The sequence below is a fragment of the Ornithodoros turicata genome, chromosome 4 (assembly GCF_037126465.1).
Source record: "Ornithodoros turicata isolate Travis chromosome 4, ASM3712646v1, whole genome shotgun sequence".
NCBI classification, from domain to species: domain Eukaryota; kingdom Metazoa; phylum Arthropoda; class Arachnida; order Ixodida; family Argasidae; genus Ornithodoros; species Ornithodoros turicata.
Window position 1 is genome coordinate 50,612,798 of NC_088204.1, and position 21,454 is coordinate 50,634,251.

Here is a 21,454-nt window from a genome sequence, read left to right on the forward strand (position 1 = left end):
TCATGATCTAAGACGTTTTCAGCTTGATTTTTCGATTTCCGGCACATTTTGATTATTCCCATTTTAAACGTCGCCAACCGCTCTAAAGACGCTATTTAGCACTGTTTTCATGATCTAAGACGTTTTCAGCTTGATTTTTCGATTTCCGGCACATTTTGATTATTCCCATTTTAAATGTCGCCAAACGCTCTAAAAACGCTATTTAGCACTGTTTTCATGATCTAAGACGTTTTCAGCTTGATTTTTCGATTTCCGGCGTATTTTGAATATTCGTGTTCTCCACGTCGCCAAACGCTATTTAGCACTGTTTTCATGATCTAAGACGTTTTCAGCTTGATTTTTCGATTTCCGGCACATTTTGATTATTCCCATTTTAAACGTCGCCAACCGCTCTAAAGACGCTATTTAGCACTGTTTTCATGATCTAAGACGTTTTCAGCTCGATTTTTCGATTTCCGGCACATTTTGATTATTCCCATTTTAAACGTCGCCAACCGCTCTAAAGACGCTATTTAGCACTGTTTTCATGATCTAAGACGTTTTCAGCTTGATTTTTCGATTTCCGGCACATCTTGATTATTCCCATTTTAAACGTCGCCAACCGCTCTAAAGACGCTATTTAGCACTGTTTTCATGATCTAAGACGTTTTCAGCTCGATTTTTCGATTTCCGGCACATTTTGATTATTCCCATTTTAAACGTCGGCAACCGCTCTAAAAACGCTATTTAGCACTGTTTTCATGATCTAAGACGTTTTCAGCTTGATTTTTCGATTTCCGGCACATTTTGATTATTCCCATTTTAAACGTCGCCAACCGCTCTAAAGACGCTATTTAGCACTGTTTTCATGATCTAAGACGTTTTCAGCTTGATTTTTCGATTTCCGGCACATTTTGATTATTCCCATTTTAAACGTCGCCAACCGCTCTAAAGACGCTATTTAGCACTGTTTTCATGATCTAAGACGTTTTCAGCTCGATTTTTCGATTTCCGGCACATTTTGATTATTCCCATTTTAAACGTCGGCAACCGCTCTAAAAACGCTATTTAGCACTGTTTTCATGATCTAAGACGTTTTCAGCTTGATTTTTCGATTTCCGGCGCATTTTGATTATTCCCATTTTAAACGTCGCCAACCGCTCTAAAAACGCTATTTAGCACTGTTTTCATGATCTAAGACGTTTTCAGCTTGATTTTTCGATTTCCGGCACATTTTGAATATTCGTGTTCTCCACGTCGCCAAACGCTCTAAAAACGCTATTTAGCACTGTTTTCATGATCTAAGACGTTTTCAGCTTGATTTTTCAATTTCCGGCACATTTTGATAATTCCCATTTTAAACGTCGCCAACCGCTCTAAAAACGCTATTTAGCACTGTTTTCATGATCTAAGACGTTTTCAGCTTGATTTTTCGATTTCCGGCACATTTTGATTATTCCCATTTTAAACGTCGCCAACCGCTCTAAAGACGCTATTTAGCACTGTTTTCATGATCTAAGACATTTTCAGCTCGATTTTTCGATTTCCGGCACATTTTGATTATTCCCATTTTAAACGTCTGCAACCGCTCTAAAAACGCTATTTAGCACTGTTTTCATGATCTAAGACATTTTCAGCTCGATTTTTCGATTTCCGGCACATTTTGATTATTCCCATTTTAAACGTCTGCAACCGCTCTAAAAACGCTATTTAGCACTGTTTTCATGATCTAAGACGTTTTCAGCTCGATTTTTCGATTTCCGGCGCATTTTGATTATTCCCATTTTAAACGTCGCCAACCGCTCTAAAAACGCTATTTAGCACTGTTTTCATTATCTAAGACGTTTTCAGCTTGATTTTTCGATTTCCGGCACATTTTGATTATTCCCATTTTAAACGTCGCCAACCGCTCTAAAGACGCTATTTAGCACTGTTTTCATGATCTAAGACGTTTTCAGCTTGATTTTTCGATTTCCGGCACATTTTGATTATTCCCATTTTAAATGTCGCCAAACGCTCTAAAAACGCTATTTAGCACTGTTTTCATGATCTAAGACGTTTTCAGCTTGATTTTTCGATTTCCGGCGTATTTTGAATATTCGTGTTCTCCACGTCGCCAAACGCTATTTAGCACTGTTTTCATGATCTAAGACGTTTTCAGCTTGATTTTTCGATTTCCGGCACATTTTGATTATTCCCATTTTAAACGTCGCCAACCGCTCTAAAAACGCTATTTAGCACTGTTTTCATGATCTAAGACGTTTTCAGCTTGATTTTTCGATTTCCGGCACATTTTGATTATTCCCATTTTAAACGTCGCCAACCGCTCTAAAAACGCTATTTAGCATTGTTTTCATGATCTAAGTCGTTTTCAGCTTGATTTTTCGATTTCCGGCACATTTTGATTATTCCCATTTTAAACGTCGCCAACCGCTCTAAAGACGCTATTTAGCACTGTTTTCATGATCCAAGACGTTTTCAGCTCGATTTTTCGATTTCCGGCACATTTTGATTATTCCCATTTTAGACGTCGGCAACCGCTCTAAAAACGCTATTTAGCACTGTTTTCATGATCTAAGACGTTTTCAGCTTGATTTTTCGATTTCCGGTGCATTTTGATTATTCCCATTTTAAACGTCGGCAACCGCTCTAAAAACGCTATTTAGCACTGTTTTCATGATCTAAGACGTTTTCAGCTTGATTTTTCGATTTCCGGCACATTTTGATTATTCCCATTTTAAACGTCGCCAACCGCTCTAAAAACGCTATTTAGCACTGTTTTCATGATCTAAGACGTTTTGAGCTTGATTTTTCGATTTCCGGCGCATTTTGATTATTCCCATTTTAAACGTCGCCAACCGCTCTGAAAACGCTATTTAGCACTGTTTTCATGATCTAAGACGTTTTCAGCTTGATTTTTCGATTTCCGGCACATTTTGATTATTCCCATTTTAAACGTCGCCAACCACTCTAAAAACGCTATTTAGCATTGTTTTCATGATCTAAGTCGTTTTCAGCTTGATTTTTCGATTTCCGGCACATTTTGATTATTCCCATTTTAAACGTCGCCAACCGCTCTAAAGACGCTATTTAGCACTGTTTTCATGATCTAAGACGTTTTCAGCTCGATTTTTCGATTTCCGGCACATTTTGATTATTCCCATTTTAGACGTCGGCAACCGCTCTAAAAACGCTATTTAGCACTGTTTTCATGATCTAAGACGTTTTCAGCTCGATTTTTCGATTTCCGGCACATTTTGATTATTCCCATTTTAAACGTCGCCAACCGCTCTAAAAACGCTATTTAGCACTGTTTTCATGATCTAAGACGTTTTCAGCTTGATTTTTCGATTTCCGGCACATTTTGATTACTCCCATTTTAAACGTCGCCAACCGCTCTAAGCACTCGTACTTGGGGTACAACTTGGTAACTTGGGGTACAATAGTATACTTTCACCCTGTGTCCATTTCCATTGGAATTACTACATGGCCCAAGTAGCATGGCCCATGGCGCAAGTAGCTCTGAGTCAATATCCTGGCGAATGGTTCCAACATTTTCAGCCTTTGAAGTATTTGTAGTGTCCTTCTTTTTGGTTTGCTTCGTTTTAGCTTCAGTGGATGACTTGTTTGCTGCAAGATTTCTGCAGGCGGGACGTATATGACCCTTCTTGTTGCAGTGGAGGCATACAGCGTCGAGGTATCGGCATTTCGAAGGAACATGACCCTTCTTGTTGCAGCGGAAGCACTTCTTTTCCTCGTCTCGAACTTTCGAAACACTAGACGCGGCTCCGTTTATGCTTTCTCTTTTGGTATGTAGTTCCTCCACACCTTTGGCTGCGAGCTCACATGACACGGCTTCTTGAAGCGCCTTTGTCAAGGTCAAATCCTTCATGGTGAGCATGCGCTGTTGAACAGAGGTGCTTCGCAGGCCACAAACAAATTTGTCTCTAAGGGCCTCATCAAGGAATGTGCCAAAATTGCAATGTTCGGAGAGTTTACGTAACTCAGCCAAAAACTCACTTGCTGATTCGGACTGTCCTTGAACACGATTGTAGAAACGATGCCGCTCTGACATTTCCAACGGCGTCTGAGAGAACTAGTCCGTGAGGTACTTTTTGATCTCGTTGAACTTTAACTCCGAAGGCTTCTTTGGGCATGTCAATTTGCGGAGAGTGTTATATGCTTTCGCTCCTATGCTGGTTATAAGCGCTGCCACTTTCTTGTCTTCTTGAAGATTGTTGAGGACAAAATACTCCTCTACACGTTCAACGTACGAGGTCCAGCTCTCGACGTTTTCATCGAAGGCATCAAGTCTTCCGACAAGGGATGCACTCATTTTAGTAGCAAATTCCTGTACTCACAGTTGGCAGATCTATGATTCTACGTCATAAGACACATGCGATCAGTCGTCCATCGATGTGGGAGATCCCATCGGTGTGAGACATCCCATCCTCGTCGCCATTTGTTGTATTTTCCAACTGTTTAATTGATATTACATCAGAGTACATAGGAGCATAATTTCCATTACGGGAGTCTGTGTGCGACTGACGTGTTGAGAGCGTGTTACACTGTGTTGCACAATATCCCACAGTTGCCAGGGGCGATCGTTTATCTGCCGATATCAGCCGAACACGACACACCTGATATAAATCATATGGCTCGTTTTCAGTGAAGAAATAAACTGATGTTGTTTTTCGATATGGTGCCCACACAACATGTCAACAACTGTAGATGGCCATCTCTACACACTTTGGGAAGAGATACCGAGCGTGTTTCTTTCTGAAAGAACTGTCCAAGTAATTTTGCTGTTTTTAAAATTTGAATTGACTGTCCAACCAGTTGTAATGAGGTTGATTTAAGCTGGGTTAAATTTACAAGATAGAATTTCCTCTTGCTAAAGTGTGGTCTGACAGCACTTCCCAACTAGAAATTGACTGACAAAAATAAAAAAAAAATTATTTCCTTCACTTCATTCAGATTCTTTGTATGTATGCAGTATGTGCTGCAGTGCAGACTCAAAAGAGAAAAATGTGGCTGGCGTATTACATTAGTACACGTACTCTGAGAATGAGTGAAGTCTAGGACACCAAAATTCAACTTTATCAAATGAATTCATCTTCTGTTCTACCATTCTCTTATTTGGAGTATGCTTGAATCTTCTAGAATTGCCCCATCCTCCTACCAACGTGTTGGCCACTGTGCAGGACACTTTGCCCAAGACTGTACGTGTGAGCTGGTCACCTGCTTTTGATGGCAACAGTCCCATCTCGCATTTCATTCTGCAGATGCGTTCCTTGTCTAACGGTTAGTTTGGTTTCCTTCGTTCTTTTATTTTTCAGTAGTGTATGGGGTATTGAGTCCTCCATTTAATTGCTCTTGCTACTTCCAATGTTTAAACAAACAGCTTAAGGGATCAATGTAGAGAACAACCGAGTCAAGCTGTCCTTCTTGTTGCACTTTTCTAACATTATGCGCATTAACTCTGGGTTTCTGTTTTCGGTTTTGGTACAGTTGCGGTAGACTCCCTTGCACCATGGACAACTGCCCGTTCCAACATTTCTGCGAGTGCCACTTCAGTCTTGGTACCTCAGCTCAACCCATCTGTAAGGCACCCTTGATACTTTGAAACATGCTATAGATATTGTCGATTAATGCTCTTGTGATGACCATCTGCAAAAATTATGTGCTGTTGAAGCCTGTTCTCTGTATAAGTGAAGAGAAAGGAGGCAGTAGTCATGTACTTCAAAGATCTTCTATCAGTGTCACAACTGCAGGCGGACGTTTACATGAGAGGGCAACCCTCAAAAGTGAACCGTACCAGCATGAACAGGCAGTGTCTGGATACACACCTCTTGAATACCAGTCGGGCGCACTAACACTTGCACACTCCGAACTTGCCAAATGTCTCGTTCGGGCAGGCTAGACACATGTTTAACCTCTTCGCACCCTCTTCTACATTTGTTTCTCACATCCACAGAACGAGGCGGTTGTGAGAGTGATGGAAGGCGACTGGACAAGATTAGTGCTCAAATGGACAAACAGCATTAAATCCTCCATTGGCTAAGCGCAAACAAAAACACAGCAATCACAGAAAAAGTCAGATGGCGGCTGGACCCGAGCCCACACTTGTTCACCTCTGCAGGGCTACCTTTCCATGAATTTCACGCACTTGACAGGTAATCGGGCAGTGTGGGAACAAAGTTGCTCTGCTGTTTTTTTTTGTGATAACTACATTATTCCATTGTTGGTAGACAGTGCTAACCTCGTCCTGGTTTTTCTCCATCAGTCATAGCCAGATTTTTATTAGCATAGCAAACATTGCCTAAAATATGCCCAAAGATGGACAAAAGTTTTGGCATTATGCGATCCTGTTAATTTAACCAAAGATTTGTTCGAACCAAAGTTTGAACCAAGGTTTGAACCAAATGGAGCTGCTCTGAATGAGGGCATGACACTGCATACTAGTTGCGTCGGAGGTGCGTCCTGTCCACAAGTTCCTGGTCATGTGATGACGGAAATATAAGAGGCTCATTCTTTCCAGAATATTTTATAAACAGGCAAGCATCAAAACAACTCGGGGACAAATTTTATACGTGCATCATTGGTGGCTTCAGCCACGACTCCGTCAACATCGTTTGTGATCTTAAGCCCAATCCAATAGAATTGCTGCCTTTTTCTTAGTTGTGTAGTCAACAGAGGGTCTTGGTCCCGCTAAAACGGCGACTTTGCCGACGACTAGTAAATGACATTGTTTCATGCCAGTCACGTTTGTGCACACCATTAACGATGATCTGTTCTTTACTCCTTTTTCCTCTGTCACATTTTTTTAGAAATTGACTTTTAAGTAACAAGTCAACTTAACATTTAAAGGGGCACTAAAATGCAAAAACAACTTGTTCTCAAAGAAAAGTCCGTGTTTGAACTAGTATAATGCAAGCAAAATTAGTTCACACAGAGCTACAGTTTAGAAGAAAAACGCAATGAAAACATTCATTCATCATTTCATCATTCATCATTCATTCATCACACCCGTCTGGCGGCAACGAATGGGATAGCAGGAGAAGCGCACGCTTACCTATCGTGGCCGTGTGGATTTGGAACAGGTCCGATCGTAGTGTTCCGTGTATGCGAGTCATGATGCGTATTGCTGCATTTTTCAGTACCGATTCACTGAATTGTAGCCCACAACAGTTCTCGCGAATGTTCCACTGACAACATTTATCTTCATGTCCTTCAGACAGCGACGCCAGTTCGTTTCGCAACGTGCACTATGTTTTTCACCGGGACTGCTCCATGGTGTGGCACGCACGTGCATGCATAGCATGGATTAAGAACACCTATGAATGAGCTGAAACGACGTTCACTGCTTAGTGCCGAAGCAAGAAAGAACCCGGTATAATTTTGATTGTAGTTCAGTAACGGAATCAAAGTTTTGAGTTATGATAACAAGTACGAAATTAACATAAGGTGTAACGTAATTTGAAGTGAACCTGTTTTTGCATTTTAGTGCCCCTTTAAGGGTGACGGGGTGATCAACTCGTGAAAAATGCCAAAAAAATGTTTTTTCTGGAAATAACATTTTTGGTGAGACAAACCTATCTTCTATGTGATACCAAAGTATTTTTGTTGGAATCTTCCCCAAAGTGCCTCCAAAATTCATTTTATCTGAGCCATGGTGGCAAGCAATATCCATACCTGCCAACTCTCCCGATTCATCCGGGAGACTCCCGGATTCAGACCGGTTTGTACGATTGTACGACCGGGAAGCAAATCTCCCGGAAAATGCAGTTTCCCCCTTCTATATCTCAAACGCCTGCTTTTTCTCTGGCCACACAGACGTAAACCTCGGAGGAGGATCGTGGTTTGAACAAAGTCGACTGCAATTGTCGGTGAAATGGGAAACTGCACAGAAGAGCTCATGATACGCGCGCTGAACTGACCACAGCGATGTACAACAGTGACTGATGGTTCTGACATATTATGCAATCTACTTTTTAATGACTCGTTAACTAACTTGTTCAACGATTATGTTTAAGCTCTCCTGGGAAGTCCAGATGGGCTTTCGAATTTCATACACATTACTGAGGTAGTGCTGAACGAGTAGTGTTGAATGTGAGGGCAGTTCAGCATCGCGAAGAGAACAGAGACATAGTTTTGTGTCTTCACGTTCTTTTGAGAAAGCGTCATAGCCTTGTCACAACTTGATACCCAGATAGTTTCTTGGAAAGGGCAAAGTATGTTGCTGCAAAACTTGTGCCTGATGTGCCTGCTGAGGTCAAGTTTGCTCCTGTTACATATGCAAATAAAAGCCTCCTAACATTGGCTTTCTCCTATCCCCTCCCTCCCCGCTTTTCAAATCTTCCTAATTTGGATGTTCCCAAGTTGGCATATATCGCAAAAATTATGGAAAATCGTCGTTTTTCAAACAGCCGTGTCTCGGGAATGACACCACTGAGCAATGCCATCTTTGCCATCTTGCCATCATCAAAAGTACTTTTAACCCTCCACAAAGTTCCAAACTTCTTCAGGGAGAAGCACTGATGGAGAGGAAAGTTCCAGGGTCCAGAAGTGAGAAATCTGTGACACATGATCTGTGTGCGCACTGAGATTTGCTGCTCCTCTGCCGCCGGAGCGTCTGCTCTTTCTCACAAGTGGTTTGCAATCGTAACTTTTAGTTTATATACTCACTTGCTATGTTTTCAAACTTCGACAATTCTTACGATGGACAAATGAGTTTTTAGATGAAAGTATGGCACCGTCCACCATTTCGGTAGCCGCAAGTGGAAGCTGCCGATGACAAAGAAGAAAAAAGACCTCTGCGCCGGAATCCGAAAGTGAGCGCTTTGTTGATGTGTGTAGCGGTGGTGATGACGTCCAAAAGTACTTCTAGTAAAAGTACTTCTTTTGGTGTCATACCAAAAGACACCACCACCAAAGCAGCACTGGTCACCCTGTCAGAGTTCATTTAGAGCAAGGGTTTGCGTCATCATAGGCTACACATGAGTGCGTCGTGGAAGTACAAGCGTCATTGACTTCCGTGCCTGCCACTTAGCCTAAAGTGACGCTAACTGGTCAGGATCCCAACCCTGAGAAACAACAGAACCCTGTCAAGTATCTGCTTTGTGAAGTCGTGACATCGACCTCGATTCTCGATAAGACGCTATATGTCGAAAATATTCAAAACCGAGAATGTCCCTAGTTCCGGGAACTAGGCTTGCATTAGCAGCGAAGATGACCCTGAGCTCCGAGAATTACGACACAATTGCAGATCAGTGGTTATTACCACTGAAAGATGGGAGCAGAGTGTATGAAGTGAACTTCAGCTGGCTACCCAAGCCATCGAAAGCATCGGACAAGGGTCTACCTCCTTGAGTGACTTTGGTCAAAAACAGCCAAATTGCATCAAACAAAGAGACAGAAGGGCAAGGGAACCCGTGCAGAAACAGAAACAAGATACTACAGTGCTGGAGCCTTCTAATGTGCAGTAAAAATAGCGTGAAAGTTTGCACTTTATTTCCTTAAACCAACTGTTTGCTCTACCTTCTCTGGTTGATATCTCCACAACCACTTGGTCTATTCTGATGTGGTTTATTTTCTTAAAATCACTGAACCTCCCTAGAGGGTGTGGCTTTCTTATTTTTTCAGGTAAATCAATTTATACTTTATGCTATCGTCATACATTTCTGTGCCAGATGCATCAGTTGTAACCACATGCAAAACAACGAAAACCAAAAATTGGTTCTGGTGGAAATTTAAAAATCTGGTGGAAATTTAAAAAGTGTAAAAAAAAGAAAAAGTCACGACGATTTGGGAATCAAGCAGCCTTTTATCACATTTTTCAAGCTCGGCAGGCCCTGCACAAGATGCAAAGATAAAAATAATTTTTAAAATTTTGGTTAACTCATTTTGAAAGCATTATCAGCATCTGTGACAATTTTTATCATATATTAAGAAACAAAAAGTATGTGCTCATCTCCCCTAAACCCCTCAACTGTTTCCAAAAATATTGAATTTTGTACATGAAACTGATACTTTTTTTCCTCGTAGTATGTGGCATTCTGTGGAAGCCAACATGAAAATTTCAGCTCAATCTAAAGAAATGGGGGATATGTTACATTTTGTAGGAAGATGGTGAAGCAAATATACAAGAGCAGACACATTTTTATTTACACCCGCTTCTTTATGTGTCCGAAACATTGAAATGTTTCCCAGGCGCCTCTGAGAATGGGAACCGGGGAGTAGCAGGTGGAGAGTCGTCTTTGTTTACGGAACACCACTGGCGACTGCTTCCTAAATCAGCTGCGTCGTCGTCACCGTCTTCGCTGGAAGAGCTCAAAGATTCCAAATCACTGCCATCTTTTTCACTTCTTCGGCACACATAACTCGAGTCACTGTCCGAGTCATCAGAAACCTCGTGATAACTTCTTTATCGTGATGACTGTGACACGGGGATATAGGCGACATTTCACTGGACGCCATGTTTAAAACCCTGTGTTGCCAGCTCATCTCACGTGGTTAGCTTCAAACAGTGACACGAAGCTCGCTCTAGGACATGCCGTGCTGTCCTCTTCCCGTACAGAAGCAAAGCATCGCGTGGACAAGTCAGAATCATCCAGAGCAGCTAAGGGGTCGTACTTCGAGTACGTAAAGGTGTCCGTGTCGAGTACGTGTCGAGTACGTAAAGTAAAGGGGTGCCTGAAATGCCAGCAGCGCAACAGCTGGCACTTTAGAGCTCGTGTAGTCGGGTGCGGCCGGGCAATCTCGTTCGAATAAACCACTGCACACTTTCATATGTTCGAACTACCAAGTATTTTCCCCCATTGAAATACACATGGCTTTGCCCGGGACCCAAGCGTCATTGGAGCGTCATCCGGAGGTTGGAAGGAGATTTCGAACTAACAGGATTGCACTGTATTTCTTCACAGAATTATCGAGAACTGCCAGTGGGATGGAGATGGTAGGAATTCAGGTAGAATTTCTCCCTTAACCTAACATGACGTTAGAGCTCCAGAAGCCTTTGAGCAGTCTGTCACGGCCAAATCCAAAGTGTGTAAATCCAAATCTGTCGTGTCTAAAGTGCACAAATTATGTGAGTAAATATGGTACTCCTTGAGAGTGCAGTGTTCAATCCTTGTTGTGGAGGGTACTGAAATGTATCCCGATAGGTCTACACAAATCCTAGAGATTGATTGAATTGTACCATATCTGACCATTTCCTCATTAAGTCACTCGATGAGTACATTTCCAAAAGCATCTCAAACATGTATCTATGGCGGCCTGTGGATGATGACGACGACGTGCCTCTGCTGCCGCGCGCCACTGCACCTGGCAGCCAGTTCTACCGGCACCGTCCTAGCGTGAGGCCACGCACATCTGCCCGCTGGGACATTCCACCATTGCCGGTCAGGACTCATGTAGAGGAACACCACCTCCTCTACATTTGGTGACCCAAACAACGAACACCATGTTCGGCGTAATTTGGCCATTCATTATCCTAAATTTTAAGGCAAACCAGCAGCCAACCACCCTCTAGCACCTAGGAAGTTGCACCGGGACCACAGTTCCACCGGGACCACAGTTCCACCGGGGACCCGCAGGGAGATCACAGCAAGTTCACTTTCTGGCCTCCACCTGCTTCGTGATGGTCCTACCCGGCACTTCTCTGGCGACAACCAGCATTCACGCTCTCGTACCGGTCACGGTACTGTCGCCCACTCAGCAACGCACTCACTCAGCAACAATCAACGCTCGGCAGCAGTCACTCAACGCACTCAACAAGCACTCAGCGCACTCAACAAGGGCTCAACGCAATCAGCAACCACTCAAGCAGTCAAGCACTCAGCATTCACTAAAAGTTTCGATTTTGTAGCCCATGGCTTCAGTGTAATTTATCTGGCATTAACTGTCACAAGAGAGACATGCAATTCTTCTGTTTAAAGCGTCTACTCTTTAATTTTACATGAGTGTGCTTCCTGCTTTTCAGGTGAGCCTACACTTACTGGAGTGGTTATCTTCGTTTCAAAATTTGATGTCAGGCAGTGGCATGTTATACGGATGAGGCTGTAATTGTTTTGGACAACCACTTGTGAAACAAACGAATTGGCATCCTGCCTCACATGAACACCCTTTAGTTTCTTTGCTCTCGCCCGAGGAAGTTGTACTGCTGAAATTTTAAACGTAAGGGACGTCCTTAAGACACCCTTCCTGTTTGTGGGCTGCGGTCATTATTCTAGAGTCCTAACTTTTTAAAGGTAACCTCACAGACATCAAATCAAAGTCCCCCGTCGGCACTGCTAAACTACATGTCGGACCTTTCCACAGACGATGTCTACAAAACTAACTTTGGATAATGTTATCTTACACTAAACACTGTCCCGCCTGTGTTGGCCCTGCAGCTAAGGCAATTTCGTAAAGCAGGCTTTCACCTCATGCATGGAAGCATCAGGTGAAACCCATTTTGGGTTGTGTCGTTCATATTCGTGGAATAGTCGAATATTCGAAACATCGAATATTGGATATTCGATTCGCGAATTGAATAGTTTGAGCGTTCTATATTCGATTTGAATTTGAGAACTCGAATGTTCGCACACCGCTAATAAAAAGGATAATGGTAATTTTCTGTGTTTGACATAAAACTAGATATGGTGGTGGTACACCCGGAAAAGCTTTGTGAATATTACATTGATTGGTACATTCCATACTTCAGGTGAGCTACCAGTTCAGATTGAGTGCTGTGAATGGTGTTGGAGAAGGAGCAGCGAGTGAACCTACACATCCCATTTCTGTTCCCCCTGAACCACCTGGGGGTCCCCCACAAGGTGTCGTGGGTGCAGCCAGGTCTTCCATATCTATTATGCTTCAGTGGCAACCTCCACTTGAAGGGGAGCGGAATGGACAGCTCTTGGGCTACACAGTGCGTTACAAGCTGGCGGGCTACGCTCCTGTACCTTGGGCGACGCTCAACGTGACTGCGACCACCACACTGCTCTCTGACTTGATCGTGTGGCAGACGTATGCCATTCAGGTGGCAGCTTTTAATGAAAAGGGACTGGGAGTATTTTCAGAACCGATTACAGTCCGCACACGAGAAGGAGGTGAGGAGACGGAATTCTTCTGTGACTGAATGATGCCCTGAAGTAGTTTACTATAAATTAATGGTGGACATTGAACAATCACGCAGTTTTCATTCGTGATCATGTTTTGATGTTAGCGATATGCACATGTGATATGTGATGCTATTACTGTAGTGTAAAAAAATGCTTTTGTGATGTGCCACAATTATTGGCACGGAGTAAAAACAGATGAAGAGAGTTGACTCATGGGGTAATTATGTAAATTATACCAAATATATGTATGCAGAGCGAACTAAACACAGTTTGCAAGTAGATGATTCTAGAATGGGGCATCATATCTTCCAGTATTACTGTGAGAAGCTTTATGCCAACTGCAGTTCCTTCAACACTTGATGGAACAGTTTTTTTTTGTTTTTTTTCATGATTAGCACCGCCTTAGCAATAAAAGCATGCCAGCTATGCTATAAATATTGTAGCTTGCTTTTATCAAGTTTGAAACAAATTTTTTTGTGCGAGAGCCATGTTGCAAGTTTATCTGGCACAGGGTTGACTTTATAAATAGCTCCTGGTGACAACTCCTGATTTGCAAAGGAGGGCAGAGCTTTCAGAATGACTTTAGTGTGATCAGTAAAATGTTAACAAATTCAGCATGATTTAATCCTGTCATTATTGATTCTAAATGTCCGTTCCTTGACCAAAAGTGAATTGCTCTTTTTTTTTAAAGTTCCACGAGCAGCACCAACAGACGTGAAGACATACTCCATCAATTCAACATCTGTCCATGTACAGTGGATGCCACCAGATCCTCAGCTTATTGATGGATTGAACCAGGGCTACAAAGTAGAAGCTTGGGATGAGGGTGAAGTACAAAGAGTAGTGCTAGTTCCACCAAATCCGACTGCTCCCCTGGAAGAACATGTTGCTGTGGTGCCTGGTCTGCGCAAGTACCGAAAATACAACATCACAGTACTTTGCTTCACCAGTCCCGGTGATGGCCCACGTAGCTTTCCAGTTCTGGTCACAACCAAGCAGGATGGTACGTTTGTGAGCGTAGCAGTGAAACATGAACTACATTGAGTCTGTGTCCAGCTTGTGCTACATGAACTGTTATGTCTAGAGTGATACACGGTATCCAAGTCTGACAAAGCAAGCACACCACGTTGTTCCCACTTTTTCCCTTCCGTTCCCTTCTCTTTTTTTTTTTACTTTGCATTAAACATATTACAGTAGAATCTCGATGATACGATCACGGATGATACGAATTTCGGGATGATACGAATTATTTTCCGGTCCCGGCCGGAATGCCTATTCTTCCCATGTATTCGAGTTCAGATGATACGAACACGTTATCTTGCCTTTACGGGTGATACGAATGAGCCCAGGATGCGACAGAGGTCGTTCCCCGTGACGCGAGAGCACGCGTGTCATACTCATAGGTCGGCATTTTGCTAAGAATTCATTCAACATCACATCATGGTCAGTTTTCCGCAAAGCCCATCACATCACATCACCGTCATAAACCATCACATCACGAGCCCGTAACTCAACTTCAACCTCAGAATTCATCACTTCATAACCCATCATTCAACTTCAACTTCAGAATTCATCACATCATAACCCATCATTCAACTTCAACTTCAGAACCCATCACATCACATCACATCATTCAACTTCAACTTCAGAATCCATCACATCATAACCCATCATTCAACTTCAGAGCCCATCATCAGAATTCAACTTCAAATCCCATCGCGGTTTTGAAGTTGAATTCCTATGATGGGTTCTGAAGTCGGTGATGGATTTTGAAGTTGAAGTTTGTGATGGGGCTTTGAAGTTGAATTCCCATGATGGGTTCTGAAGTCAGTGATGGGTTTTGAAGTTGAAGTCTGTGATGGGGTTTTGAAGTTGAATTCCTATGATGGGTTCTGAAGTCGGTGATGGATTTTGAAGTTGAAGTTTGTGATGGGGCTTTGAAGTTGAATTCCTATGATGGGTTCTGAAGTCGGTGATGGATTTTGAAGTTGAAGTTTGTGATGGGGTTTTGAAGTTGAATTCCTATGATGGGTGCTGAAGTCGGTGATGGGGTTTTTGGAGTTGAACTCCAAGAAAGGCCTACGTGGGTTGTGCCCGGCTGCAGGATTACGACGCTAGCGTCCTGCTCGCCTGTGTTTGCGTGGGTTTCCTGGTAGTGGCAGCAAAAACGTAAGCGAAGGAGGGGTATGCTGCTTGGAGGGTGCGGTCAGCCTGCACTCGGTTGGACTTGGAAGCAGGGTTTACCAATGAAGGAGGGAAGGGAAGGATGCCACGTTCGACCTCCGCTGTCGCATGTGAACTGCGGAAGGTGTATTGCTTGCGCGGTAGGGTTGTTGCACAATATTGCGCCCGTTGTTGACAGATAAGTGAGCGCATAGCACATTGCGCGTTTATGTGGCTTCGGGTGACCGCTGATGGGGTTTTGAAGTTGAATACCAACGAAGGTCTACGTTGGTATACCCTGCTGCTCGCTGCTGGAGGATTACGACGTTGGCGTCTCTTCCTCGCCCCTGTTAGCGTGGATTTCCTGGTAGTGGCGGCGAAAGCGTAAGCGGAGGAGGGGTATGCTGTTCGGAGGGTGCGGTCGCCTTGTTCTGGGTTGGGCTTGGAAGCAGGGTGCACCAAGAAAGGAGGAAAGGGAGGGATGCAACGTTTGACCTCCGCTGTCGCATGTGAACGGCGGCGGGAGGTATGTTGCTTACGCGGTAGGGTTGTTGCACAATGTTGCGCCCGTTGTTGACAGCTAAGTGAGCGCATAGCACATTGCAGGTTCATGTGGCTTCGTACGATACCCTTGCCTGCCGGCACATTGAACGTTCATATGACTTCGTACGATCGCCGTGTCTGCCGGTACATTGCACGATCATGTGGCTTCGTACGTCTGGCTTTTCCGCCGTGTCATTTTTCACTTGTGACGCGGGGGTATTAGCTTCGGCATCGGAATACATCGTGGCCAGCCACTCAGTATTACATGAGTTCTTGTGACATGATGCTTACTGACACTGGAAATAGCCGTCATGAACGAATTCAGCGACCTGTAATCACTTTCGCTGGACATACGTTTTTACTCTAATTCTTTCATGCAATACACCACTGCAGTGGTTCATCCGGAATCCCAAGCAGGGGGCGTGGTCATTATTACCGCTACTTGATAACAGCTTTACACGTATAATTACCGACATGTCATTACAGCTGAAACGGCAAGCCCCCTTTTTTGCAGGGGGTGTCGACAAACTTTTTTCTTTGGGGTGGGGGGTGTCACAGGGATGCATCATGGTCTGGAGAAATCACTGAGACCAAAAACTGAGAATCTGTCCTCGGAAAAGTGTAACCAATTGTATTCTTTTTCCTCCGAGGAGGGTATATACGAGCGAACACTAAGTGAATTCTTAACGACCGAGGCGTTTGGACACATGTAATACATACAGAATGTGAGGCGCAAATTGAAATGAAGACTGCAAGGAGCCCGGAAGACCAGCAACTTACAGTCCGTGAAACAGTTTCTTTTCGTCTCTCACAATCTCTAAATAAATATGTGTCGACACAGTTTATAACAATTCCCACTCTTACCTGTTTTTATTTGATGTTTGAAACAACCTCTCATCATAATCACTTGACTGTATAGTGTTAGTCACTTTTGAGGTAACTTCGCAAAAGTATCATGAGCAAAGTTAGAAATTTCTATTTCGCTTCACGTCCAAGCAGGCAGAACGCACAACGCGGGCTCCTTTCTTTTTATTTTGCTGCTGAAAAATCCGACGACAGTGACCCCGCCTCTTGCACGTGCGCGGCGCCAGCAGCCTGTCTGCTCCGCCTTGTTGCAGCGCGATGTACTGGATGTACGCAAACGCAATTCCGACGTGCTTCTGAGTTAGGTCGCAGCAGAGCGTTCGTTTGGAGTGCGTGGAGTGCATTTTTTTACGGGGAAGGTGATAAGGCCACTGGCAAGGTTCTATGAAATGTGCGCGGAAAATGGGAACTCGCAGAACTTGGAATTCCAATTCTCACTTTGGTGCCCAATTGACAAGGTATATTCGGAACTCCGCTCCCAACTTAATTTCGGTATGGTAGCAAGAACTTTCATTTCTCACTTAATTTCATTTTGATAACTTGAAGGTTGTAACTTCATTAAATATTTAGCTTAGTGACGTAACTCGTAACTAGCAACTTTTGGGTGGTAATTAACTTCCCCGCCTCTGCTGAAATGTACTTTATTGGCGATGAATATCTAAGAAATAGCAGCTGCGTGCTCTGATGGAACACTTGTGTCCGATGGATGCTACATGCATGCCGAACACATAATTTCCCAAAACATGACTTATGCACCTCAGATAAATAAGAGACCTATAGTGACCTCTGTGTATTACATTTAAAATAAAAGACGTCCACAAAAACAATGCCAGCCCGATCTTGTCCTATTTGGATGCCAATCACACAAAAGAAAAATAAGCAATCTAAGAAGACACAAAATAAGCCTAATAAAGCATGCTTCGTCAGCACGACAGCAATCTACTGTCGTCTAGTAAAACGCGCGTACGCGACCGAAGGTTGAGGCTCAAATCCAAACCCATCCAATATACATATATACGCACATTATAGCTGTAGGCGAGCAAATGAGTCAAACTGAACAACCGCAACAGGCAGACCGCGCGACCGCAGAACGCCAAATCGCATCTTGATCTAATCTACCGCTCACATTCGACACATACAGTTGCCTCCGCCTACATGACATTGCCCGCGCCCCACTACGCCAGAGAGTAACGCGTTCCAAACACTTTCCCTCCCTGCGACCGCCGATACACAACAAGGGGGGGGGGGAGGAAGTCCGCCAGGCATATGCAGTGTTAGGCCCATACGCCCACACCAGACACGAAACGCGAAGCGTTTATGTTCGCTTGGTGCACTCCAATACACATTTGCCATTCACTCCGCACGTGTTCGCACAAGTAACAGTCACGACACGTGAACGTCATACATCGACTAAACATTGTCGGCTTCAAAACCTATTATGAGGACTTCGAAACCTATCCGTCATCTTCAAAATTCATCGCGCAGACTTCAGCTTCAAAACCCATCCCGCTGACTTCCCCTTAAAAACCATCGCGCTGACTTCAAAACCCAACACACGGACTTCAACTTCAAAACAATCACGCTGACTTCAACTTCAAAACCAATCACGCTGACTTCAACTTCAAATCCCACCACACTGACTTCAACTTCAAAACCCATCACGCGGACTTCAATTTCAAATCCAACCACACTGACTTCAACTTCAAATCCAACCACACTGACTTCAACTTCAAATCCCATCACACAGACTTCAACTTCAAAACCCATCACGCGGACTTCAACTTCAAATACCCATCATAGCCCTTCATTCAACTTCAACATCAACTTCACGTCACATCATAGCCCTTCATTCAACTTCAACTTCAACTTCACTTCACATCATGCCGTTCATTCAACTTCAACTTCAACTTCACATCACATCATGCCCTTCATTCAACATCACATCATTCTCTATGAGGTGATGGTGAATGAAGTCGGTGAAGGCCATCATGAATGAATTCGCCGACCTATGGTCATACTGCTCCTTCTTTCGAAAAGGGAGGGCGATCCTCACCACGAACTCCCTTACATCATGTAGCGCAATGCAAGCAATGACTTTCCTTTTGGTGGTGGTGGAGGAGATAAGATCAAAGGGATTACACGGCCCGGAACCTTATCACCTTATCTCTGTTTTGACCTTTTTACCCCCCCCCCTCGCAACAATAAACCGCGAAGCTGTGTGACATCGCTCTGGCAGAAAACAGTGACCAGAACACGTGGAAGGAACATGTGAGGACAACTAGTGGCAACATTACGCGTCACCATTCCGCAAGTCGGCTTCACCTACCGCCTGCGTGCTTTAGGAGAAGCTCGCTTTAGACCACTGTCGCGCGACTCGCGGGTGGAAAGCACGTGCTACGTGTTTTGAATCATCTCGCGTATTTGGGCAGCATTGGCCAAAAACGGAGACACAAAAGCGTTACGACCGACCTCTTTCGCTGACAGAAACGGGAAATTAACAGTCACCGTCTATTTTCTTGCTTCATTTTTTATTTTGGTTTAATTCGTTTGATACGAATTTCGGATGATACGAATTTTTTCCGCGACCCCGTGAGATTCGTATCATCAAGATTCTACTGTACCCCCCCACCACCACCACTTTTAGGCCTAGTTCGTACGTGCTGTCTTTTTGCACTTCCGCACACATTCCACTGCTCCTCATCTCTCTATGGGGTCCTCATAGGACAGGGCACATCCCAAGAAGAGCTGCATTTCCGACCTACATGAGGCGATAATCGAAGCATCTGTCACTGGTGCTCGCAAATAAAAATTGTGAAATATTTTTCACTGTAAGCTACCTGTATTTCATATTGAAACGGTAAAAGAGGCTACAGATGTAGACAGATAAGTGATACCTAGCTGACGAGAGAGACTGAGGATTAAATTTCTTCCGCATGCATGAGTGCGAACAGACCCATTTTTAGCTGGGCTGTTTGAAGGAGCATCGGGGGGGGGGCACCTCGAACACATATCTTTTTATCGCATGATATGAACGTACTACCTTCAGGAATTGTCACACAAAATATTTCCTTTGAAAAGTGTGCATTATCTGAAAAAGTTTAACAAGCATGTGCGCAGGGTCGACAAACTCTCCCAGCTCACGGTAGGGGACCGAGAGACACGGAACAAGAGGGACGGATGACACATTCTCAGAATTCTCCCCTACCATGAGTCTATACCAGCTTGCCTGCACCCTCTCCCTTCTTTCTCCTTCTGGTGTGTTGTAACGTGAGCTCATCTGAGCACTTTTATTGGCTGCCGAGAATTGTCTGCAACAGCGCAAGAGCTAGGCGACTGGTCGGCTGCTCTGTGTCATACGCGGGACATGCAGCGCCAAATACAACAGCAAGAAGCAAGAAAAAAGGAGGCACGAGCCTCACTCTTGGGTAGATGAGATTAGGTTGCAGATTGACAGCCGAGGGAAGAAGCTTTTCTGACCTATGAGCAGTGATGGCCACTAACTACTTCTGCAGTGGTTTAACTATAACTACTAACTACTTCGCGATGGAGTAGTTTAACTAGTAGTTCAACTACGTTTCAGGGAAGGTAGTTAAAACTACTTCTTTAACTACTGCAATGTATTTTAACTACATGTATAACTACTTAACGTTGTCTATCAACACCAATTCCATTCTGTAGTGTTCTGGGACACCTAAATATGAATCACTAGCAGTAATGAAAGTGAAGATTTAGTACACGTGCACGGCACGATTGCTCTGCACCTCCGTTCTCATCAAGCACGTAGCTCAAGGTAAAAGTTGGAAGCACAATCGTGCCGTAAAGCTTGCGGCAAAATCGGAAGTAGTTGGCGTCCGCAGTAACGTAACTACTGTAGTTAACTACTCGAAATAGTAGTTTAACTAGTAGTTGCACACTACATTTCTACAAGTAGTTGATAACTACTTTTTAACTACAATCAGGTAGTTTAACTAGTAGTATAACTACATGTAGTTAACTACTGGTCATCACTGCCTATGAGATTGAAGGCCCCCTTGTGCACCACAATTACATGCTGCACTCTTATTTTTTGTGCGAATATGTATCCCAGGGCTTGTAATTCTGACATTGTTTTTTGTAGGGCTGGGCGAATCCAAATATTTGAAGTTGAATCGAATATTGAATCGAATGGGGAAAAAATTGCCGAATATCAAATATTCGTGCAAATTTTACAATACTTGCCTTTTGCACTAAAAGTTTGCAATTTGTAGACCATTGCTTTAGTGCAATTTTTCCGCCATTAACTGTCACAAGTGAGACATCTAAATCTTCTCTGGGAATTAAACCCCTACTCTTTAATTTTACATGATGGTGTTTCCGGCTTTTCAGCTGAGTCTGCACTTCCTGGGGCAATTATCTTGACTTCAATATTTGATGCCATGCAATGGCATGTTACACAGATGAGGCTGTAATACTAGTTTCTGAACATCCACAGGTCACTTGTGAAACAAACAAATTGGTGTCCTGCCTTAGATTTGCCATAAACATCCTTTAGCTTCTTTGCTTTAGTTTGTGTGTCTCACCTGGGGATGTTGCATTGCTGAAATTTTGAATGTAAGGGCCGTCTTTAACGCACCCTTTTGTTCCTGGGCTGCAGGCAATATGTAAGAGTCAACTTTTTCAAGGCAACCTTCCAGACATCAAATCAAAATTCCCCGCCAGCACCGTTAAAGTGCACGCGGGAGGGATGCCGCCCTTTTCTCAGGAGAAGTATACACAATTGACTTGGGCTAACATTATCTCACGCTAGACGCCGGTCTCAA

At 43.6% G+C, this 21,454-nt stretch overlaps 1 protein-coding gene across 2 annotated transcripts in view; it reads left to right on the forward strand.

Moving 5' to 3' along the window:
• The window catches only part of LOC135391523 (protein sidekick-like), a 177,372-nt gene that overhangs the window by 55,119 nt on the left and 100,799 nt on the right, over positions 1 to 21,454 (forward strand). For both annotated transcript variants that reach the window (XM_064621796.1, XM_064621795.1), the window contains 4 exons: positions 5,143 to 5,283; positions 5,491 to 5,582; positions 12,686 to 13,073; positions 13,777 to 14,088. In XM_064621796.1, the coding sequence (XP_064477866.1) occupies positions 5,143 to 5,283; positions 5,491 to 5,582; positions 12,686 to 13,073; positions 13,777 to 14,088 (933 nt within the window). The remainder of the gene's footprint in view (positions 1 to 5,142; positions 5,284 to 5,490; positions 5,583 to 12,685; positions 13,074 to 13,776; positions 14,089 to 21,454) is intronic.